The sequence below is a fragment of the Mytilus galloprovincialis genome, chromosome 12 (genome assembly GCF_965363235.1).
Source record: "Mytilus galloprovincialis chromosome 12, xbMytGall1.hap1.1, whole genome shotgun sequence".
In the NCBI taxonomy this organism is placed as follows: domain Eukaryota; kingdom Metazoa; phylum Mollusca; class Bivalvia; order Mytilida; family Mytilidae; genus Mytilus; species Mytilus galloprovincialis.
Window position 1 is genome coordinate 47,641,376 of NC_134849.1, and position 26,847 is coordinate 47,668,222.

The window sequence follows — 26,847 nt, forward strand, 5'->3', positions numbered from 1 at the left end:
ACCAAAAAGGATGGATAAAAGGACAGATGGAATGACAGACATAAAGGCTGAAGGACTGTCAAGGGTAACACTTAAAGCCCACATATTGCCTATGGCAGAGCCTTACAAATAAAATTCACTTCTATTACTTTTGGTCTCTATTAGAGAGTTGTTTCAATGTCAATCATTCCACCTCTTCTAACTTTTTACCAAATTATTTATTTTACCAACTTTACAAAAGATTATTTAAAATATTGAGTAAAAAACAAGTGACCCAAACGATAAATTAATGGTCTTAAGATATTCAGGATGTTTGATAAAAGTGTCAATGAGTTCGAACAGCTGCTGACGAGAAACCTGTTTCGTTCAATGTTAACATTGACAAGATATTTCATTCTGTCCATCAAGATGAAGTATCAGCTTTTAACCCTCAAACACAAGGAGACAGATTGACATATGTACTTGTTGCAATTCCTATATTCATAATATAATATTGTTAACACTTACTTCAAACACAATTGAATATTTAGTGCTGTGTGTAACAATTGAAATATTTCTTTGGTTTTATTATTATAAAGATTAAAGTAATTCCTACAATAAGCAGCTGTTATTTCATACTTAACATTTACCTTTTAAATATGACTTACATGTGCAGTATGGGTGTGTTCCATTGAACAGACAGTCTCTAGATTCCAAACTCTGCAATTCTGATCCTGTTTGAGCACATGTTCTTAATGTTCCATCTCTGGTTGTGTATTCATTTTCACATGATCTGGTCCTTGCTTGAGTTCCTTGTCCACATGTGACTGAACATGACGACCATTCTGACCATGAGGCCCATTGTGGTGCTGAAAAATTAATCAAAGGTTAACATGAGAAATATATTTTAGCTATCATGAAATATACAATAAGTGAACATAATAAATACATTGCAGCTGTACATGAGAAATATATCATAGGTGTACATGAGAAATATATAAAAGGTGACCATGAGATGTATATACTAGGTTGGCATGAGAAATAAATAATAGGTGTACATGAGAAATATATTGTAGTTGTTCATAAGATATATATCAAAGGTGTACAAGAGAAATATATTAAAGGTGACCATGAGATGCATATAACAGGTTGACATGAGAAATATATCATAGGTGTACATGAGAAATATATCATAGTTGTACATGAGAAATATATCATAGTTGTATATGAGCAATATATCATAGGTGTACATGAGAAATATATCATAGGTGTATATGAGCAATATATCATAGGTGTACATGAGAAATATAGAATAGGAGTATATGAGAAATATATTACAAGTGTGCATGAGAAATTTATCATAAGTCTACAAGAGAAATATATGACAGGTAAAGATAAGATATATATCATAGGTGAACATGAGAAATATAATTATAGTTAAAGATGATCAATATACCATTATTGCGTTATAATAACATCAAAATCTATATTGTGCACATGACAAATGTAATATAGGTAAATGTGACAAACATTTAACATAGGTGCAAATATATTCATATAAAATAATAATTCATAAACCTTAACTTGAAAAAGGGAAGAAAATGTCAGCTTACTGTTATTAACCCAAATCAAGAGTGATTTTTTCCTGAACAAAATAATACTTTAAAACTTACTTATACAAGAGTATTCCCAATGGAGTTTGCCACAGATGGAGTAGGATTGAAGATGGTTCCTTGATGTAGATGTTGTTGAACAAGAATACCACCCATACTGATAACACCAGTAAGTGTCTGTGTATTTGTAATAACTTCCCCAGTAAGTACTGACAGAAGTACAGCTTCCAATGTTTCCATCATTAACAACTGGATTACACTTCACATAATTACTACAATGTCCTGATAAAGCTGACAATACATTTTGACTGGATGGTGTATTTGTATTATACATCCAACCACAGCCCTCTGTCCATGAAGCACTTGTTATAGAAACCCTTCCATATGTATTATAATCATAGCAATAGGCTTCAAAATTCTCATTTCTACAAGCAGTACCAGAATCTGAAAAAGTTCAAAATAATATTAAAGTTTCAGTAAATTAAATAGTTTGTGCCTTTCAAATTAGTCAATGTCGTAAAGTTGGGGATAAATTTCATATTTTATTACAAAAATATACTCTAAAGTTGTTTATTTTAATGAACTGGCATTTCTACATTTCACAGACCAACGCTATTTGAGAGGTGTAATTTTCTCGGTTATCTTGGGTTTTTTCTGAATATTTATAAGGCCACAGTTTTTTAATTTGTAGGTTTACGGATTTTCCCCATGAAAAAGTCGGGTCGGTCGGTCAGAAAAAAAAAGAAAAAAAAATATCTTTCAAGACACAAAAATATGCACAAAAAAAATGTATTTCACCTTTCTAACAATATGTTTGGTATGCTATTTTTTTTATCATTTCTTAAAATTTTAGTTTTCATCAAATATTATTGCTAAGCTGTCATAACCATCACATGACATCGTCTAATAACTTCCCGTGAAAAAGGGGGGTTGTGTCCACGGAAAAAGACGAAATTAAATCGTCATTTCACAAACAAGAAAGAAAAAAAAGATCTGTGTAGCTCTTAATCAATTTCAGGAAACTTGGTGAATATTGATCTTCAAGCACGAAAACTGATAAAGAAAAAAATTGCAAAAACGTTGTACCAAAATAAGTTTCAACACACGTGTCAAAAACGTAGTAGACTCGTCCACTGGAAAAACAAGGATATTGGGTTCGTTAGTTGTCATACATTCCTGTTTTTTTATATCCAAATGGACAAAATGTTTTTATTATCAATGACACAAGAAAATTCCAAATGATTTGTTTATATTTAGTACTTTAACTTGACGTCTCCACATTTGGTCAAGTTCATTTTCCATTTTTCCATGAAATGATGACAAATAAGGGAAACGAATTTATTGTGTAATGGTGAACACAGGTTTTGTTCCGCAAAATTATTTGTGCAAACGACATTTCAAGGTCAGTTATGATTTTGTCTATATCTAGATACGTAGATTGGAAGTTTTATTTTTTCACAACAGAAAGTGTTATCAATTCTATTAGTGTTTAATGCATATCATTTAATAAAAAAAGAAAATTTTATTTATTTTTCATGGACAATTGTTAGGGTCCGTGGGAATAAAAAAACATGAAAAGTCAATTTTATTTTTATTCTGCAAATCAGCAAAATCGGGTCGGTGGATCTGTAAACCAACAAATTAAAAAATCCTGGCCTATGATCAAATCTATCATAATTTTATTTAAAGATAAAACTCTAATGAATATTTAGTGTGAAATAGCAACTACAAGTAACTTCAAGCAAATATCTTGGAAATTTTTTATTTTTCTAACATTTTAATTCATTTTTCCTTTGTAAATTTCATATGAAATATTTGCTCTCAATTTTTTTCAACTTTTTCCTACAATATTGCTTTGCATGGTTTTGTTTAAAGTGTTTGGCTTTCAAGTCAAGCTAAAATGTACTTATTGAAGTCAAATTTTGTATTGTGTTGATTTATTCATAAGCAGGCAAATAAGGACGTACATGTGCAATGTTGTGTATTACATCGTTGTTTCTCATAATCTCTACTGTTTCGACAAACTTTGTTTTTACTGTGGTAATTTGGTGAAGGGTTAGTACATGATCTGGTTCTCTGTTGATATCCACCAGCACAAGTTCTGTCACAGTCACCCCATGCTGACCAAGTGGTCCATGCTCCATCTCCTGGAAACAATAGTTGTATAAATAAATTACAAGAATCAGCAACCTATTGAATCATTTCTCAACTCATTTATTACAAAAAAAATCTCCCCAATGTGCTCAGTCGATTATATCATTTGATGTTAGTATAATGCATGTACAGTTTCTATATAGTTCTTCCTAATTTGGAAGACGCTTTTGAGTGCACGTAAAAGTGTCCTCCAAACTAAAAAGAAACTATATAGAAACTGTTCAAATAAGGAAGAAACTATATAGAAACTGTTCAAATAAGGAAGAAACTATATAGAAACTGTTTAAATAAGGAAGAAACTATATAGAAACTGTTCAAATAAGGAAGAAACTATATAGAAACTGTACACTGACATAATACTTACCGGGTACATTTCTATGTATTGCACACTGATTTATTTTAAAACACATTTTATTTATACACTTATAATCAGAATAGTTTACATTTTTTAAGATAAAGAAGATTACAAAAATAGTAGATTAAGTCTGAATTTAGTAATTCCATTTGCATTGTATATATTAGATTCATTTTCTGTTCAATGTTACATAATTACATATCCTATAGCAAAGTAAACATAGACAATTATGATGTCATTTACCTGATACCATTGTACCTCAGGGATTCTCATTTTTTTGTACTTCAGGGATTCTCATTTTTTTGTACTTCAGGGATTCTAATTTTTTTGTACTTCAGGGATTCTCATTTTTTTGTACTTCAGGGATTCTCATTCTTTTGTACTTCAGGGATTCTCATTTTTATACTTTGTCCTGAAGATTCCAATCTAATGGGTAAAACATGTCGACCAATAAAAAATGCAGTTCACCTAAGTGCGGTAGTCATTTTAGCGGTATACAATTTTGTTATCTGTCGACCCTGCATACCATCTGGTATATCCACTTAAGGAGATTCTACCAGCACAAAACATAGGAGGTGTCGGTTTAGAAGTTCTTTATATATTTCATATTCATTTTATATTCATAAATAAATAAAATAAGTGAAACTGCAAGCTACTGCTCACTGATGATACCGGCAGCTGCAACTCAGGATAATTTAAATAGTGTAAAAATATGTAAGTGTTCGGTAAACAGGTAGTTATTGAGTGATGAATCTGAAAACGCATCACATGGTATAGCTGACTTAAATAAAACCCTGAAACCAAAGCAGTTGGGGCAATAAGGCCCTTACTTGCCAAGTCTTGGCCCAAATATTACTGCAAATTTACAAGTTATCATACATATTCTTAAATTTGTCATAACTAGACTAAGGTGACAAGGCTTTCAGAAAATAAAAACAAATTTTATATTAAACAAGCTACCATGGCAACAAACCATGACGAAATTTGTATATTTTGTAAAATTTCTTGAATTTCCTTGTTTTTCATCAAGTTCTAAGTATAATTTAGATTTGCAAAGTATTTGTGAACCCAAGAAACAACTTAATATTTGCTAAGATTATGTCAATAGATATAATAAAGCTTCTCTTAAATTATTTTGTTCTTTGGCTGTGTACAATGTTTCTGTAATGGAAATAACTATGGAAAATTACACAAATTCTGTATTTTTATCGTTTTCATGAAAACAGTCACGTAACATATTATGATGTAATTGTGATGTCATCAGATAAACAATCTTATGTTTTTCATTTATATTTCTTCATTCTATGCATTGCCAAACATTATGTGCCAATCTGAAATAGCTGTAAAACATTTTATTTTCTTGGGCTAAAACCTGGCCTTAATGCCCCTACTCCTTTCAGAAATCCTTATGATGTAGTTCCTGAGAAAGATGTGACAAAAAATATTCATGGGACGGATGGACGGAGGGATGGACAGATGAACAGACGCATGGACAGAGAGAGGTAAAACAGTATACACCCTCTCTTTTAAAGCGGGGCTATAAATACAATTTTGACTAATAAATGATGAAGACTTACGGACGCAATGCCATGTAATAAACAATCCAGCTACTCCATTATCTCACCAATTATATGGCTGACCACAGGAACTACCAACATTGGCATTAGTTACATTAAATGTACATTCTGTTTCATTGGCACAGAGGCCTTCTATACCATATCTATCTGTACTTTTACACCAGTAGTAGACATATTGTACTTCATCAATAACAATGTATGGTTCATCTGGCTTCACATAATCTGTATAACTATCAAGTCCTGATTGGATCTCATTGTCACATGATAAAGTAGCTACATCACCCTCAGCATAAGTATTGTAGTAGTATACTAAAATAATAGATTAAATAAACATAGTATGAAAATAATTGTGTATGCAAAGATCTATCTAGTATTTACACAAGTATAGAACATTGATTCATAGCTGTATATAGTGAAGTCCATTGCTTTTAGAGGATTTTACTTAGGCCAAAGATATTTTTTCAATCAGAGGATTGAGGGGAAAAAAAGGCAGTTTCAGTGAACATTTTGTTTTCCATGTTTTTTTTGCTCATACTAAAACTTAGTTAACAAAATAAACTAGATATCATTGAGATGAGAGCCATCTCTGTGGGCCCCGCTGTGAATAATGTGCATTAAAAAATTGTATCTTTACCATAGGACATGGGTTTGTCAACTGAAATCAAAGTTTTTGACCTTGACCTTTGACCTAGGAAGTTGTAAATAAATTATGACACATCCTTTGGTGTTGGTTTATAAACATGTCAAGTATAAACTTTGAAATGATAACGGTTCTCAAGATATAGAGCGGACACTATCTTTACCATAGAACATGGGGTTGTCAACTGAAACCAAAGTTTTTGACCTTGACCTTTGACCTAGGAAGTTGCACATGAATTATGACACACCCTTTGGTGTTGGTTTATATACATGTCAAGTATAAACTTTGAAATGATAACGGTTCTCAAGATATAGAGCGGACACGATCTTTACCATAGGACATGGGGTTGTCAACTGAAACCAAAGTTTTTGACCTTGACCTTTGACCTAGGAAGTTGTACATAAATTATGACATACCCTCTGATATTGGTTTATATACATTTCAGGTATAAACTTTAAAATGATAACGGTTCTCAAGATATAGAGCGGACACAATCTTTACCATATTACATGGGGTTGTCAACTGAAACCAAAGTTTTTGACCTTGAACTTTGCCCTAGGCAGTCGTTCATAAATTATGACACACCCTCTGGTGTTGGTTCATATACATGTCAAGTATAAACTTTGAAATCATAACAGTTCTCAAGATATAGAGTGGACATGATCTTCACCACAGGACACAGGGTTGTCAACTGAAACCAAAGTTTTTTAATCTTGACCTTTGACCTAGGAAGTTGTACATACATCATGACACGCCCTCTGGTGGTGGTTAATAAACATGTAAAGTATAAAGTATGAAATCATAATGGTTCTCTAGATATGGAGCGGACACAAACAGTTACGGACGGACGGACGGACGGACGAACGGAGGGACGGACGGACAGACAGACTGATCACTATAGGGCGACCCGCCTTTGGCGGGGCCCTAATTATTGACTCAGATATACATGTATTTCTTGCTTCTTTGATATTTTTAACGTATGGCAAAACTGCAATAGTCTAGTTAAAATGGCAATATTTATACATCTATACTATTCAAAAACATTTAAAGTCAATAAACTAGGACTGAAGGTGCAGGGCCAAATGAATTCCATGGAAATTAGAAATTCTAATGCTTCTAAAACTAAATACCAAATACCAATGATCAATCATGATTAAGTTGAAGGTCAAAAATAATAGTAGGTCTAAACATTAAGATGAATATACTAATAAAGAATTGTCTGCATCATGTAGTGGCAAGCCACACATGTTATTGGTTGTCTTTGAAAATTCATATTACCTAAAAGGGCATTTACTTGAGAACACCAGAGTACAAAAAACGTTTTGAAGCTTCTTTTCAGACCATGATAATTATTATTGATTCTTACATTGTGGTTCTCCTATTTCTGTTTCATTTCTGCGAATATTCAATGTAAATGTAGCTTCTGTATAATCCGTACCATCTGTACAAGCAATAGTGATGTCATAGCTATCTCCAGTTAGTGTAGATCCACTATTCAGCATCAGAGAATATCCTAATAAATTACAAAAGTATTATTAGTACTCTTTCATAAGGCTTTTAACATATATAGTTAAGCTATTTTTTCTGTACTTCATATAATAGTGTTATTAACTGGCTGTTTCTGTATTGGCCCTGATTTGATCCTGGGGTAGCTGTTATGACTCCAACAGCCAGTTTGTAAAACTTTTTAAAAATAATTCTTCCATTGAACTAAGAAACTTACAAGTACAGAAAATCACATTTGAACTTGTCTTTTTTTAAAGTCATGATCATTTGTTTGTCAATATTGATGAAGTTTATGATTTCTTGTCCAAGAAGTAATAATTGTCTTTTGACAAATGTTTGTAAACAAGAGGCTCTCAAGAGCCTGAATCGCTCACCTGAATTTTTTTGGTTTAATCTCTCATCAATGATTATTTTGGCTTTTCAATTTATTTAAATGTTCTTTGAATCGTCCTATTTTCTTCAAAAGCAAAAAAAAATCATTTTCTCCTATGTTCTATTTTAGCCATAGGAGCTATGTTTCTTGACATACAAGGAAATGAAATATAAAATTTATACTAGATACTCTGAAACTCTGAAACTCATTTAGCCTAAGTTTGGCTGAAATTGATACAGCAGTTTCATAAGAGAAGATTTTTTAAAGTAAGTCAACATGGTGAACAAATTGTGAAAAAAGTCTTTAAAGGGCAATAACTCCTAAAGAGGTCAATTGACAATTTTGGTCAAATTGACTTATTTGTAGATCTTACTTTGCTGATCATATTTGCTGTTTACAGTTTATCTTTATCTATAATAATATTCAAGATAATGACCAAAAACTGCAACATTTCCTTAAAATTACCAATTAAGTGGCAGCAACCCAACAATTGGATGTTTGATTCATCTGAAAATTTCAGGGCTGATAGATATTGACCTAATGAACATTTTTACTCCATGTCAGATTTGCTCTTAATGCTTTCGTTTTTGAGATATAAGCCAAAAACTGCATTTGACCCCTATGTTCTATTTTAAGTAACGGCGGCCATGTTTTTTGACGGATCAAAAATCAAAGCACATACTTGGTGCAGGATAATCTAAGGAACAACCATGCTAAGTTTTAACCAAATCCATTCAGTAGTTTCAGAGGAGAAGATTTTTTAAAGTTAGCAAATATGATGAACAAATTGTGAAAAATTGTCATAAAAGGACAATAACCCCTTAAGGGGTCAATTGACAATTTTGGTCATATTAACTTATTTGTAGATCTTACTTTGCTGATCTTTTTTGCTGTTTACAGTTTATCTTTATCTATAACAATATTCAAGATAATGACCAAAAACTGCAAAATTTCCTTAAAATTACCAATTAAGTGGCAGCAACCCAACAATGGTTTGTTTGATTCATCTGAAAATTTCAGGGCTGATAGATCTTGACCTAATGAACATTTTTACCGCATGTCAGATTTGCTCCAAATGCTTTCGTTTTTGAGATATAAGCCAAAAACTGCATTTGACCCCTATGTTCTATTTTAAGTAACGGCGGCCATGTTTTTTGACGGATCAAAAATCGAAGCGCACATTTTGTGCAGGATATACTAAGGAACAATCATGTTAAGTTTCATTCAAATCCATTCAGTAGTTTCAGAGGAGAAGATGTTTGAAAAATTGTTAACGACGACAGACGACGACGACGACGACGACGACGACGGACGCCAAGTGATGAGAAAAGCTCACATGGCCTTTTAGGCCAGGTGAGCTAAAAAAATGATGCAAATGACATAAATCAAAATAAGAATGTGTCCCAAGTACACGGATGACCCATCTGCACTATCATTTTCTATGTTCAGTAGACTGTGATAATGAAATAAAATCTCTAATTTGGCCTTAAAATTAGAAAGATCACATCATAGGGAAAATGTTAACTAAGTTTCAAGTTGATTGGACTTCAACTTCATCAAAAACTACCATGACCAAAAACTTTAACCTGAAGCAGAACAGACAAACGGACGAACGGACAGACGAACAGATGCACAGACCAGAAAACATAATGCCCATAAATGGGGCATAAAAATATGAAATATTCTTACCACTGACATAAAACAAAGAGGTTGAAGGACTAGTTGTCTGTAGTTTGCATGTTGTATCATCTCCTGAAGGATCAGTAACAGTGAATGTATACAGGGTACCAGTATCAACATCATCAACAGTTACAGATGCAGGCAAGTCTGGATAATCTGGTCCCTAGAACAAAACATTTAACAAACATATTTGCAAGGGCATAACTCTTTTAACAATAGTTAATCTGCACTGATTATATTTTTGAACCAAAAGTAATTAGCTACAAGAGTGCACACACTTAAATGTTCTTTACCAATCATTGATACTATGTCAATGTATGTTGATTGTCCTAAATATAAAGCTTTATTACAACTGTTACGTATACTTAACATTAACCAAGAAAACTAAACATTGACCAATGAACCATGAAAATGAGGTCAAGGTCAGATGAACCTTGTCAGACAGACAAGTAAAGCTAACAATTCTTCCATACAACAAATATAGTTGACATATTGCTTAAAGTTTAAGAAAAACAGACTAAAACACAAAAACTTAACACTCAGCAATGAATCGTGAAAATGAGGTCAAGGTTAAATTAAACTTGCGCGACTGACATTTAGATCATTAAATATTTCCATACACCAAATATAGTTGACCTATTGCATATAGTATTAGATAAAAAGACCAAAACTAAAAAACTTAACTTTGACCACTGAACTATGAAAATGAGGTCAAGGTCAGATGACACCTGCCTGCTAGACATGTACACCTTACAATCATTCCATACACCAAATAAAGTAGACCTATTGCATATGGTATAAGAATAATAGACAAAAACACAAAAACTTAACTATGAACACTGAACCATGAAAATGAGGTCAAGGTCAGATGACACCTGACAGTCGGACATGTACACCTTACAATACTTCCATACACCGAATATACAAGACCTATTGCTTATAGTATCTGAGATATGGACTTGACCACAAAAACTTATAACCTTGTTCACTGTCCATGAAATGAGGTTGAGGTCAAGTGAAAACTGTCTTACAGGCATGAGGACCTTGCAAGGTACACACATACCAAATATAGTTATCCTATTACTTATAATAAGAGAGAATTTAACATTACAAAAAATCTTAACTTTTTTTTCAATTAGTCAGCGAACCATGAAAATGAGATCAAGGACATTGGACTTGTGACTAACGGAAACTTCATAACATGAGGCATCTATATATAAAGTATGTAGCATCCAGGTCTTCCACCTTCTTAAATATAAAGCTTTTAAGAAGTTAGCTAACACCGCCGACAGATCACTATCCCTATGTTATGCTTTCTGCGACAAAACTCGCAGGCTCGACAAAAAACCAAAATCTGCACAATTACAATGATGAACAAAAAGGTGAGTGATGCCTTGTAAAGACATTGACAGGGTGTTGCAACTATGTTTATGTATCTCATGGAAAATTTCAAAAACTTCATGCATACCACATTATATGTTGTTATGGTTACAGTTCCTGAAACACTGTTGTAGCAGGAATCCTGAGCCTTGACTGTGAATGTGCTCACTTTCTGGTGAGTGCCCACATAATGATACAGGCTTGTTTTTACATGGACAGACTCTGAAACAGATGATATTCTTTGATTATTTATTTAAGTAATACTTAATTCAACATAAAGAAACATTGGATGTAGTGTATATATCAATGCCTTCTTTTACTCTAGAAAGCCCTGTACTATAGGGTTTTGGTTCATTTATGTTTAGGGTTCTGTTAAGGATGTTATATTAATTTTAGGTTAGGTAAAGTTAAGCTCTGTAAGGTTGAGACCCCTAAATTAAATAAGGTACATATGACATTGTGTCAAAATCTTACTGAAATTTCAAAAAAATTATTAAATCTTTCTGGAAAAGTTTTCTGTTTGCAACAAAGCAATTCCATATGGATGAAAAGTTAAAACCATCTAAAAAAAATCAGTAACTTGTTCAAAGAAATCATAAGAGTCAGATTGGCGACAACAGAAAAACAGTTCAGTATAATTCCTGTTGACATAGTAAATCAAAATGTTAATTTACAATTTTGACTAAATATTGACTATATACAGGAATAATATTTAGTGAGTTTGTACAAAAGACAAGTGACTATAAAGTACATTTGTCTTAATTGCTAGGCAGATCATATAATCAATAATTACATGTATTTACTCTCTTTTAAGTAGATTAGATACAAATAAAATCATGTAATAGAAGAATGTTTCAATAGGACAGAGATGCCAACAACTTGTAAATATGGCAAATTCAGCAACATAAGTTCAAACTTCATCGGTGTTTGGTGGTAATAAGAATTGAGTATAAGTTTAAAAAACATTTGTTCAGGCAAACTAGAGTTTGAGATCAAAGAAAAATTTCAGGATAGACATATGGACATGCAGACGGACAAGAGTACATCCTTAATGACATAAAAACATGCAGACGGACAAGAGTACATCCTTAATGACATAAAAAATGTGTTTGTTTCTATATTATTAACAATATGTAATATATATAAAGGATAATTGTTTATCTGAGAAGCACACAGAATTATTATTTCTATGCCTAAAGGCAAGTGTTTACTCTAAACTAATTTTCTGTTATCCTACCTTCATTTGAGTCAAAGTAGAAGTATGAGTGTCCATCATCTGGTACAATCAACCTATAGAAATCTCCATAGTCAGCATCAGTAAAGTAGAAATCCATTATACTGCTATCTATAGGGGTGTGGTCTGGTATGGAGGCTGTGTACGTGGGCATTGTAAACGTTGGTAATGTATCTAAAACATCAACAAAATAGTTACATTATTGCTTAAGTTAAAGATGTGCTCAAAAACCACCTATAACTTTAGCAATGTAAGATTCATTGAAAATACTATTGTTTGCTGCTTATAGACAGTTAATTATTTCTGGATTTAAAACTTACATAATTAATGAGGGTAATAATGAAGTATCTTCATGACGAAAAAATACACACTTTCTTTTAGACGATAAAAAATTTACTGATTTTGATGAATCACGTTATATTTTTTCCAAACAGTAAAGTAACGATAGTTATTTGAGACCTCTGACAAATCAAAATAAAGATATTTAGACAAAAAACTTACTAGACGTTGTTTCATACTGCACAGCATACACTCTTCCTGATAAAAGTGTACTGGACCAGTCTTCTGTGTTCCCAACAGCTGGATAAGATATTGTTTTCTTGTAAGTATTTGTAGGACAATAATTTGGAATATAATTCTTCTGACTTGTGTCTCCAGATACTGAGGGATTAAATGTTGAATCACAGACTTCATAAGAAATTATGTTTCTACCTCCATCATATCTACAGTAAAGAAGAATACATATTAATTTACATTTGTTTATCTCTTTTCAATTTCGTTTGGATGCAGTGGAACGTGTCGTGTTTGTAGTGATGCCCATATATTTTACAGTATTTTTTTTCCTTGTGAGAAAGCTGTCTACATATTCCATTACATTAACTTCTTTTCTTTTTTAATAACAATATTTAACTTCTATGCGATTTGGTCTCTTGTCATGTGAGTGGTTAGTACATTCTCTTATTCTTATATGTGTTTTAAATAGATGAGCATGCCTAAAATAATAGTTTTCACATAAATCAATGCATCACAAAAAGTCACTTTCACTATATAATTTGTCAATTACTAATTAATAAAAAGGTTTCTCTAACTGGTTTTAAAATATGTTTGAATCTAAATTTACAGTGTTAGCAAATTGATTGTAGCTCAGGTCAATGAGACAATTGACCAAACAACCCTTGAAAATAAAATCTAGAGTCCCCATTACTGTTGTTTATATGCATACAATGTGGCAAACTTTAAATAGCACTAGGTCTACAAAGTTGTAAAATAATTAATCAGGCAATCAAAGATCTATCTTCAACAACAAAAATCTAAAATAACAAGAACCATTACAAAAGAGGGACGAAAGACACCAGAGGGACAGTCAAACTCATAAATCGAAAACAAACTGACAACGCCATGGCTTAAAATGAAAAAGACAAACAGAAAAACAATAGTACACATGGCACAACATAGAAAACTAAAGAATAAGAAACACAAACCCCTACAAGACAACCAATAAAGGAGGTTACTAAGACAGGAAAAGCTAAAATAAAACTAAATCTGTTTATATGAAATTCAGATCATGCTGATGTATACTTTTTAAACTGGCTTTTGCAATACTTTTTTTGCACTTGTCCCATACGAGAGCTCATAACCGAAATTGGAATTGTAATGTTCCGAAAACAATTATAAACTTTTGTAAATTCTTTAAAGAACAGTCTACCTTTGTATTTTTTGCATTTGAGCTTTAGGAATTGCCAGTTAGTTTATTTATAAATATGAATGATAGGAATTCTATGTTAACTTTACAACAATCATCTTTCCTTCTTCATCGCTGGTAGTTGAATATTTGAAGCCAAGAGGGTTTTTATCTAATTCTTTCTAGACAAGCAGATATTAAAAAAGGTCTACTCACACATATATATGTATAAATATACATATGTATGTATAATTATAGTTCACTTTAAATACAGTATTGGATGAAATGTTTAAGTTAAAAAAAACATCATGTATTATTCCATATTATTATTATTTTAGTAGGTTTTTCTATATGAATTGGATTTTAAATAAAAAAGCATATTCACCTGGAGAAAAGTGTTATTCACCGTGCTGAACATCACACGCTTTTACATTTAACGTTATGGTTAAATGCTTGATGTAAAATTGGTTGAGATAAATATTTGTCATTAAATACATTGTTTTCTCTTTAGATATGGAATAAAACAATTACTGTCTTTTGTTTCGGTAAATATGTGGTTTAATTGACTTTTGAAAAACTGATATTCACTTCGGCCCTCTTATATTGTTTCCTAATTTTATACATACATTCCTATCATATCTCCTGCAGTAATAGCTATACGTTCTGAATTCGATGGCTTATATCCCTTCTTCTTATTTAAATCACTTCCTGTAAGACAAGCACATACTAATAAATGTTTAAGATATTGATGACAAGCATTCTGAGAGTATTATAATAACATGGCATTACATATTCCCCTATCAGTTAAAAATCCATAGTACTGGAACAAAAAAAGTGATCATTTGAACATTTAATTGTATGGTGCAAACTATATAACAAATATCAGGTCTATATCTTCAAGCATTAAAAGTGTAGAAAACTGATTATTTGAGTGAATCTTTCAAGTCCATTACTCTGTGAAAAATCATCAAACTCGAACAAAATTTCAATTTGATCTGTAACTTAGTATCATGATAAAGCTATATACCCATTATCAAATCAATCAATATTTCCAAGCATGATGAACTAAGGTGCAGAAAACTGATTACTTGAGTGAATTTATTTGAGTCCAATGACCATAACTCTGGATTAAATCATCAGACCAGAACAAAATTGGAGCTCGATCTGTAATTTGTCAGAATAAAACTATATACAAAATATCAAATCAATATCTTCAAGCACCAAGAAAAAAGTGTGGAAACTGATTTGCCAGGCTTTTTTTATATTGACAGACAGACAGACAAGACAGTGTGGTTGAAAGCTGTTTCCACCACTGGCCACCTTAATTTAGCCTTAGATCATTTTAAATGCAGATGTTTCCCGGATTTATTATTAAAGAATTTGAGTGTTATTTTAATAAAAATCTGCTCTATCTTCAAATCGCTCATAAAGTTGTTTTCTCGAGTGACAATATAGAAAATATAGAATGATTCAAATTTGCCTGCACTGTTTAATTATAGGAAAAGATATATATTATACGATGTTAAATTTCATAAATCTGTCCAGAACCAACAAATCAAAGTAAAGAACACAATACTGTAAGAACTGCATATACACCAAGAGTAACAAAAACACATTAATTTCCTTTAATTATATGTTTCTGAGTATTAATTTTCATCAATTTATTTGATGGCTGGCAATTACAATATTACATTGTGTTAAAGGGAAACTCCGCAAAAAAATGAAAAATTGATATTTTGTTCTTGAAGCATAATAAACCACATGTTCATCAATAAAAAAGTTTAATTCTGTATGTAAAGAGATCAAAATCGATTTTTGAAATTAATTATCAGTTCTTGGAAATCGCCATCTTGTCGGCATGTCCGATATAAAATGTCACGTGACTTCTGGTGATATCTATAAACCACAAAGAACAAACAGATTCGGGGATTACCGACCGTGCGTTATTATCAATCAATCGGGTATTGCCGTAAACGTCGTATACAGTGTTAAAATGTCTTGCTAAGTGTAGGGTTGTTCTGTCAAACAAGGTTGTGACAAAAGTGTACATAGTTTTCCCGATCCCACAACACAAGAAAGACATACAATGCATGGTTGTGCAGCCTTAAAGTAATCAGTGGCGGATTCAGAGGGGGGCGTAGAGGGCGTACGCCCCCCTTTGCTGGCACTTTTTTTTTTTATAAAATGATTCATTATCAGACTAGACTTCGTGAATTTTGCTGTGTATTTAATTTTAATGCGACAGTTCTCCACTTATAAAGATATTTTTCGCTCGTATTCACTGTAATATATTATTGATTATGTCAAACTTATGTGATTCGCTACGGTTGAGTTGACAAGTACGTCGAAAAAAAACGTCACTCAGTCATTTTGAAATTCAGATTACAGTAACACATGTTTAGGATAAGAATGACCAGTGGCGGATCCAGCCATTTTAAAAGGGGTTCCCAACACAGAGTAAAAAGGGGGGGGGGCGAAAATTAAAACTTCGCCCCCACTTTCCAAAATCCTGTATCCGCCCCTGGTAATCGCAAAAAGTTTCATCTATAGCAAGCTTAAGTTGGTGTGTGACGACCATTTTGAACAACCTTCTTTCGAGGGAGATTGGTAATTATATTCTTTTAATAACAAAATAACCTAGCAGTGCTGATAGCTATAGTTATCAAATCCTTATATGATAAGATCTCGTTGATAAACAAATATATAGATTTGATGAGGAAGAAAAGTTTCAATTATAAGAAAGACAAAATTAATACAGTGTTTGTTATGCGTTTACTTTACTACATTGGTTAGAGGTATAGGGGGAGGGTTGAGATCTCACAAACATGTTTAACCCCGCCGCATTTTTGCGCCTGTCCCAAGTCAGGAGCCTCTGGCCTTTGTTAGTCTTGTATTATTTTAATTTTAGTTTCTTGTGTACAATTTGGAAATTAGTATGGCGTTCATTATCACTGGACTAGTATATTTTTGTTTAGGGGTCAGCTGAGGGACGCCTCCGGGTGCGGGAATTTCTCGCTACATTGAAGACCTGTTGGTGACCCTCTGCTGTTGTTTTTTATTTGGTCGGGTTGTTGTCTCTTTGACACATTCCCCATTTCCATTCTCAATTTTATTCTTGTAACAATCAATGATATACCAAAGATTCATTAGTATGCCTCATTTATTTAAAGTACATTGATTTATATCAAGAATATTTCCGTATATAGACAAGGTAATTTTTCAAATTAATAAAGTTATACTGTTATAAATAAAAAAAAAAATAATTATGTTATTCAACGGCTAATGACAAGGAGCGATGTTAGGAAGAGCTATAGCTTGGACATAATATGTTGATATACAAATGCAATATAATATTTCCACTGCCATGTTATAGAAACATAAACATCGAAATATCGGACATTTCAATTTCTTTATTAAAAGAGTTGGTTTTTTTAACTAATCTTTGAATGATATACGGAATCAATTCAGAACGGTCATTTGTAAAGACACTTTACAGTAAAATGTGTGACCCTATCTGGTATATTCGGTGAAAAATGTATAGGTTTTGTTTCTTTTTTAAATTTTTTTTTCGTTATCTTATTAAATATAAAGTTTGGCTTCCTCCCGAATTGACAAAAGGTATATGTCAGAATTATTGTTAGATGTAATGTCAGAGTGACAAATTCAGCTAGGTATTCCAAGGACGTATATTCGATACATGTCCCTGCGTATTCCAGTGACATCCTGTGGACTAAAATTCGTATGACACAATTAAACAATACAGGTTCATGCATGGTCTCTTTATTGATGTACCCGGTGTGCACAGGTAACATTTATTGAACCACATATTTGTGTCTGATAATAAGTTTAAAAAAATTCATAAACATGATCTTTGAAATTTAAAAAAATTAGATAATGTTTTGTCATGATTATGGAACCTTTTTGTGAGAAAAAAAATCTTCATGCAAATACAAGCTTTTGTCGATTGACAAAGATGCAGATATACAGTAATGCAACACTTATAGTCACTTGAAGATAAGCTGAGAATCCCTTCTATGTCTGTCCGTTTTTTTTTGTGTGTCTTATGTCCCCTATATCTTTATAAGGATTAGGATGACACGGGAATTTGTCATTGTATTAAAATTAAGAAGTGTAGATAGAGTGGCATATTGAAAACAATATATAACCGAATAGAGAAAAAATAAAGAGAATGATCGACGAAAATGGGAACTAGTGACTGAAAGAAGCGGATATATAACTTAAAAATAATTAAGTTTTCCATTTGTTATATCGTAGTGTTGCTGTGTTTCTTTATTAATGATTGTGTAAACTGTATAAAAAATCTTCATACCCGTTTAGTTACTGCCTATAGACGTTTGATTATTGTTACGATATATATATATATATATATATAGAGAGAGAGAGAGAGAGAGAGAGAGAGAGAGAGAGAGAGAGAGAGAGAGAGAGAGAGAGAGAGAGAGAGAGAACCTTTCATACATCTTAAAGAAAAACGACATAAGAATCCTGTAATACTAGCTACTCAATATGGTTGTATTGGAATACAGATTGACAACCAGGCATGGTCCGAGATCATGTAATATTTGCCACATGACGCTCATATTTCTTTCCACCATCATCATTTTATTCATTAAATATTGCTGTAAACATCGATGTTTAACACCCAAACAAAATGGGAGTAGTATATACCTTCAGAGCTTCTTCGTGGTATATATTTGTGAAATAGATAATTACTTTTTTGAGAGAACACTCACCAAACCAAAACGAACGATATAACCATGCAGGCATCTAGTTTTCGTCAGACACAAGATAAATAATCACTCTTAAAAACGTATATATGCATGCAGTTTCAAATATCAAGAACAATTAGCGGTCAATGTCTATAGGTCACTGTTAAGTCCGTTTACAAACTGTTTAGAGTCAGACATGCCACTTGTACATTCTTGGAAGCGTTTATGTACCACATTCGACGATGGGAACTCTTCTCTGATGGTGTTGAAAACATAAGCTTATATGGTAATTCTGGTTATCTGTATACAAGTGGTTGGCCTCGTCTGTTCCAACAATCATATTAACGCTACTAGTCTGCTGTTCCTGGCAGAGAGAACCTCTGGAACTCATCCTCAATGGCACATATACGTCAGAAAACTTACAAGTATACAAGTAAAGATTGTTTCAAGAACAACGAGGTTGGGACGAATTAATCTATATAAAATCGTCAATAGCAGTAATGCATTACTAAGATATGCCTTTTATTACAACTTCTGTACTACTAATTTGGATAATTGACCGCTATCCTGTTCAACATTGCACACCATTATCATGCATAGAATATAAAACAAACTTGTAAAAAAAATCCTCAAACAAAATAATGTATTAGATAAGATTTATAATATATGTATATCCATTAATGAAATAAACGATAATTAGCATTCTTTTCACAAATAATTTAGTTAGTGATTGTCAGATTAACTTAAATAAGTAAGAACGAAATGTTAAAAAGAAAAACAATCATGCTAGTTGCACTGTTGTATTTTTTTCAATTAAACACTTAAAAATTGCGAAAAAAATGCGATACTTAGCATTTAAAAATCGCCAGATTGAAACACAAGTTAAAAAATTCCGGTAAAGTAAATCAGATGTGCAATAATTTTTATTTGGGAAACGCAACATTTAATTTTTAAGGTTCTTACAACTTAATATTTTAATTTTATGCTAATTGCATAGAACGTTATCGAACATTGTTCCATTTTTATGTTGCATACACTTCCGAAATTAAAAATTTATTTTCAATAAATTTATACAATTAAATTATTGTTTCTCTATTGTCATCGATGTATTTAACTCGCTATCATCTGTGCGCTTTTAATTACGTAGTATTGTGAGAAGAAATTAAGACTTTAACAGATTTTATTTTTTCCCAGGATTCAACAAATCGGGCTAAAACGTCACAACCCACTCTCGTAGGTCAAGCAAAAAAGTTAAAAATACTTGATTTTCTCCGTTATTAGAAGAAATATGAATATAAAACTTTGTGATTGTGTTTTTTGTGTTAAGACGAACATATTAAGATGATAAGTAAAAAATCGCGGAATTTCTCTTTAAAACAAACATAATATTATACCAAATTTGATTAGCAGCACCATACAGATGTTTCAAAAATTATTCATTGGCAGGTCAATGTGCACAAAACAAAACAACAAAAGACAATAATTACATTTTTCAGATAGTAATTACCCCATGAAATGCAATTTCACATGCAAATAAACTATGATAAATCATTTTATTAAAGCATACTTGAAAATATTTATACTACCTAAAAGGTAGAAAAATGACTAAAACCAACTCAGACTGACTTTAAAACTGAAATCTGTACCGTTAGTACATAAGACAAAACCTACCAGTAACTGTAACTTTATTGATGCCTACAATGGTACGCTTCCTTTCCTCTCCAGCTTTCCCTGTTGGTCGCCAAACAATAAATATCAATTCACCAGTATTCTTAGGATAAATCTCCCATTTATGAATAAGCCCACAACATCGTACAACATGGATGTCACTTTCTAGTATGATCCCATTTCCTATCGAGAAAAATTTAATATCATTAACAGAATAAAGTTATAAAAAAATCGGTAAATAATTCTCCAAATAGAATAAATAAATACTTCAAGTCAGGTACCGGTATATTTCTTAACATTGTATGTACTGTATATTAACATGTACACACAATTTTAAGACAATCAAAGACTATGCTCAGCCACTTAACTTTGGTGGTTACAGAGAACTGGTAATTAACACTTACAATTAATAAGCTTTAAAATTGTTGTGGTTTTAGATCTGTAAATATCAGTTAAATTGACTGATCTCCTTTTCAAACTGATTGTGACATTTTGACTGAGTATATACATTGATACACTAAGTCCCGACATACCAAGTCTCCCTCCTTTTGAAGTTCTGGTGATAATTTGCTATTCTTAACCTGTTGAAACTTTTCTTATTAAAAATCATGACATCGGTAAAATCTGTCACATTATTTTGATATCGTCTTAATGCTAATTATATATAAATATTGATTGAACTCCACTTAACTAAATCTATTGATATTTTGTGTATTAATTATTTACCTGACTCTGCATCTGTACTATGTGACATGCTATCTATTTCTTTATAACGATCTGGTTTCTCTGTACAGTCTGTCAAAAGAATAAAAAAAATAATAACAAAGTAATAACTATTACTCAGAACATCTTTGTCATATCGAGAAAAAATAATGTGTCCTGTTTTTGTCAATTACAATATTAAATACTATTTTGCAATAAGATGATTTAGTATTGTCCTGAATGGACTAGAACATTGTTTGTGCTTGAATACTGGACATGGTAATAGCCCATTCATTGTACATGGTAAAAGTTAATAAAGTGTTATTTTTTTTTTAATATAAAACGACCAAACGCTTTTCATACATTATGTAACAAGCATTATCACTACCATCAGATATTTTCGATTGATATTGCATAGCTACACTTTGCCTTCGTTCTCCAAATAGTTTTATATATATATATTTATGTTCATGACATTCTGTAAATCCTTAAACAATAACTAGCATCTAGTAAATTAAAACTATACTTTTCCTGTAAAAATGTAACGAAAACCCAAAGTATCAAAAACAAAGACAATTTAATGAATTTTGAAATAAAACTTGGGTAGCAACTTATACACAAAATAAAACATGCAAAAATATTTCTTCATTAAACAATACATACATGTGCAATATGGCTGTGTTCCTAGCAACAAACATTCTCTTGTTTCTTCATCATGAAGTTCTGAATTACTTTGTGCGCAATGTACATAATATCCATCATTTGTTGATTTTGCGTTATTACATGATCTTGATCTTTTCTGTGTTCCACTGCCGCATGATGTGGAACAGCCTGACCATGATCCCCAAATACTCCATTGAGGTACTGAAAATAAGTGTTATATATAGTATTCAAATGTTATTATTTTCATTTAATGACTATCTAAATAGCTCAGTAATTAGCATTTCTGTGTTGATATCAATTATCATTTATATTGTCATGTCTATGATTTTACAAAAAATGTAAATTTTTAGAATACTTCGGATATCTTTTCGACTCAGTACTCTTTTTTTATTTGATTTGTCCTTTTACAATTTTGAGTATCGCACAAATTTATAAGCCTGCATGGTATATGTTATGTTTTTTAGCATACAGTTAGCTTTTAATTTACAAATAATTAGGAAGTTGTTAGTAAAACAGACATTAAATACACGTAAAATATTGGCATCAACTTATTGTTTTATGTTCAACGGTCCAGTAGTTAAAAAAAATCATGCATACTCAGGACAAGAACAATTAAATAATCAATACAAAGCGTAGAGTCCGAAAAGTAGAGTCGATCTGCATGAACGGGCGGAACTTTTAACTGCTATTGGAAAATGAGTATTTGGTAGTGTTAACAGTAATTTTGACTTGCAACAAGTCTCTTACAGACATCTCCTAGAGCTTAGATAAGAGTTATTCCAAATACATGTTATATACCAGTAGAGGAAGTTTATATTGATACCCTTATACACTAAGACTTACTTGTACATTCGTAGTTCCAGTATAGTATGCCACAGATTGAAGTTGTGCGAACAGAGTAATACACTATTCGTGCTCTAGAAACCGTTCTCTGTTTAGTGCACCACCATCCGCCTGACCAGAAACCACACCTGTAATAATCTTTTGTTTGTTTTTATTGTGAATAATATTATAACACAATATAGACTGCTGAAACCGAACATGCACTGTGTGACATGCTTTATATTTCTTTATAACGATATAGTGTCTCCGATCAGTCTTTAAATAAAATAACAGTGTAACAAGTCTCAATATTACTCATGACAGAGTAACAAGTCTCAATATTACTCATAACAGGGTAACAAGTCTCAATATTACTCAGAACATAATTATAATATCGAAAACAGGTTCGTTATGGCAATGACAATCTTAAATACAATGTACAGTTTTGCAATCACGTAGACACGTCCACGTCATCTCGCTGTTTTAGTTAGATGTATTTCTATTTAGAAATTTTTAATTGATGTTTATATTAAATGTTTCATGTTCTGTCCGACTCGGCTTCTGTTAAAATCATTATTTATTTAGGTGGACGATACTCATTTTATTACTAGATTTATGATGTCTGTGGTAGAGACGGCAATGTTTTCTTAACCGTCTCATGACTTGGTGCACGTGTTAATTTTTCAATCTTTGTCAGGTTTATTCAGTCAGTTGCATTGATAGTTAGTAGCAGTATAGAAGTGCAAAATTCAGAAGATAATGTTTTTGTAAAAGTTTACGGACGACGACGACGACGGACGACAAGTTATTAGAAAAATAAAAGAGATAATGTTTGGAAAATTGTTGGCAAGATACACATTTTTAGCAAAGTTTCTCGACAGATACAGCTAGTAAATCCGCGCTTGAAAAGATTAAATAACAAGATACAATGCAGAAAACGTTTTTTACAATCGGTTATAACTTTGTAATTTGTCCTCCATCCTAGCCTTGTGTCTTTTCTTCTCATGTTGATCTCAATATTGTGGTTAAGGAATTTTATATTGACATTAATTTTTTTCTAGATCAACTTTAATTTTAACAAGACACAAGGCTTCATCAGGCACATCTTCAATTTTTTGGGGTTACTCAATATGCAACTTGGGCAGGCAACATAACGTTACATATTTCGTTTTGGGCTATGATATTTTATTTTGGCCAAATATAATATCGTTTCCCCAAAACATTTCTGAGTAGTTAGGGTGCCTACGTGCCTTAACGAGGAATAGTCTCATCTTGATTGCTCAACAGCTCTATTTCACGTCGGTCTATGCCCACAAAGATTTACTCTTATGCGGTACCACGTGGAAAATCAAGTAAGGCTATACCGCTCGGGAACGGCTTGCTAAAGTACTCTGAGACAAGTAGACTGGTAGTCGTACACACACGTGTATGCAAATACCCCTATGGTGACGCATTTCTGTAAAAGATATGTGGCTAGCTCAGGCACAGTATTTTAGCGGCAAATTATCCTTAATTATCTGAGAACACACTATCATTTTATGTACATACTGTGTGTTTTGTGTCAACTGCAAGTAGCATGTAATTTGTTTTGTTCTTGATTTACAATATGACAGAACTGAGTGAATTACATGATACTAGAGAAAAAATATCCTCAAGCATTCACACAGTGTGCCGCGCACACTGCTCGGATAGTTAAGTATAATGTTGGCGTCAGTTAGTTTACATTCATCGCTTTTTATTCACTGACGCCAAGGAAGTTTTCTGTAACATAACGTGTTGCCCTTAAGCCCAAATATTTGTATAATAAAAATAATTATTTTATTATGTTTTATATTTTTTCAGTACTCAAACAAATCAGACTGGGCATCTTGAAATACTTCCTGCTGGACGTTTAAGGCTTTATATCAACAATAACTACTTTCGTAATTATGGTATATTGTCTGTGACCGTTCTTATAGACGGTCATTAAAAGTTATCAATTATCTGCCGTCAAGGTTAATTTATATTTATTTGTACATCTCTAATCATTGTTCACGCCTGTAATTCTCTTATCAAAGGTCTATTAAGGTCAACGCATTGAGGTTTTATTAGTTAATTGGCTTTGGTCTGCTGTGTCGGTATTAACTTTGGATCATACGCTTGATGTGTATTTATTATGTTTGAAACATGTTGTATAAATTGTATCAATAAGATAAGTTTAGCATGATAAATAGTTTTTATAGTTTGCTCTTATAATGTACTGTAGTCTGTTGCACCACTGTCCTAGGTTAGGGGATGGTTGCACGCTCAATTCAGGAATATTACACTCAGTCTTTGCATTCATTTTATGTTTTGGGGCTTTTGATTTTGCCATTTAATTTTTTTTTTTAGTTTTAAATTAAAACAAAATTCTGTATTTTTGTTATTTTCCTTTTTTTTGTATAACCATGTAAAATTCTGAAACAATCAGAATTCATATTTGTCTTCCATAAAGGAGGATAATAAACATTCGTAAATCAATTGAAACGGGGTTAAAAAAAATTGTAACAAAGAATAAAAAACAGTCAAATTCAAACAATATTACTTAACCAAGCAAGTGAAGAACAATTATTTTTATGATTTTACTTCTTGCAATATATTCTTGGCTTGGTACAGACGTTTTATTAAGTTAATATAGTTTAGATCCATCTATGTCATATTGAACATGTTGAGGTGTAATGTCAGTTTTGAATTAAAGTTGTTAAGCAACCCATTCATTTTTTTTTGTCGAACCCAACCCAACCCAACCCAAAACTTAAGGTGATATTTGGTGTTTTGGAAAGGATACACATATTCTGCTTCATATGTGGCAACAGTTCCATTATTTGGTATAATTGTTAATTATTACAATATAGGCCATTCACAAATCTTATCTTTTCTTTGCATTTTCATATGAACTTATCTTAGTTTCTAGCGATATTTTTTTATGTCACCCGACTCCGCTGAGAAAGGATAATATCAGTCAGTTTGATCAAAGGCAAATTTCGTTAAAAAGCGATAAATGGATTGTGTTGTTGAAGCTTAGTATATTGATTTAAAGATTTAATATGCCCAAATTCAAAAATACTTCAGATCGGAAAAGCATGTGAACAAAACAAGAGTGCACACGCTGAAATGTCTCGCCTTCTTTATTAATCATTGATATTATGTTGATAGTCCTAAATATAAAGCTTTATTAAAACTGTCAAATAAACTTTACATTAACCAAGATAACTAAACATTGACCAATGAACCATGAAAATGAGGTCAAGGTCAGATGAACCATGCCAGGCAGACATGTACAGCTAACAATTCTTCCATACAACAAATATAGTTGACCTATTGCTTATAGTTTAAGAAAAACAAACCAAAACACAAAGAGTCAACACTGAGCAATGAACCGTCAAAAATGAGGTCAAGGTCAAATAAAACCTGCGCTACTGACATATAGATCATTAAATATTTCCATACACCAAATATAGTTGATTTATGGCATATAGTATTAGATAAAAACACCAAATCTCAAAAACTTTACTTTGACCACTGAACCATGAAAATGAGGTCAAGGTCAGATGACATCTGCCCGCTAGACATGTACACCTTACAATCATTCCATACAACAATTAAAATAGACCTACTGCATAAAGTATGAGAAAAACAGACCAAGACACAAAAATTGAACTATAACCACTGAACCATGAAAATGAGGTCAAGGTCAGATGACACCTGCCGGTTGGACATGTACACCTTACAGTCCTTCCATACACCGAATATACTAGACCTATTGCTTATAGTATCTCAGATATGGACTTGACCACCAAAACTTAACCTTGTTCACTGATCCATGAAATGAGGTCGAGGTCAAGTAAAAACTGTCTAATGGGCATGAGGACCTTGCAAGGTACGCAAATACCAAATATAGTTATCCTATTACTTATAATATGAGAGAATTTAACATTACAAAAAATCTGAACTTTTTTTTCAAGTGCTCACTGAACCATGAAAGGACATTGCACATGTGACTGACGGAAACTTCGTAACATGAGGCATCTATATACAAAGTATGAAGCATCCAGGTCTTCCACCTTCTAAAATATAAAGCTTCAAAGCCGCCGCC

The 26,847-nt window shown here is 32.1% G+C and overlaps 2 protein-coding genes across 2 annotated transcripts in view; both read right to left on the reverse strand.

The window, feature by feature from the left end:
* Window positions 1-4,333, reverse strand: part of LOC143053691 (uncharacterized) — a 64,667-nt gene extending 60,334 nt beyond the window's left edge. Inside the window, exons 1-4 of the mRNA XM_076226479.1 lie at window positions 4,324-4,333; window positions 3,539-3,718; window positions 1,632-2,015; window positions 627-827 (exon numbers count right to left, since the gene is read on the reverse strand). Coding sequence (XP_076082594.1) covers window positions 627-827; window positions 1,632-2,015; window positions 3,539-3,718; window positions 4,324-4,333 — 775 coding nt within the window. The remainder of the gene's footprint in view (window positions 1-626; window positions 828-1,631; window positions 2,016-3,538; window positions 3,719-4,323) is intronic.
* On the reverse strand, window positions 3,580-23,207 carry LOC143053692 (uncharacterized). Its single transcript, XM_076226480.1, has 11 exons — window positions 23,168-23,207; window positions 21,273-21,341; window positions 20,550-20,729; window positions 14,778-14,859; window positions 12,972-13,192; window positions 12,474-12,644; window positions 11,325-11,458; window positions 9,866-10,019; window positions 7,664-7,810; window positions 5,658-5,966; window positions 3,580-3,718 (listed from the first exon to the last, which is right to left on the reverse strand). Exons 1-10 carry the CDS (start codon window positions 23,205-23,207, stop codon window positions 5,701-5,703), a joined length of 1,464 nt encoding a protein of 487 aa, XP_076082595.1. The 3' UTR covers window positions 3,580-3,718; window positions 5,658-5,700.
* Window positions 23,208-26,847: the final 3,640 nt, after the last annotated feature.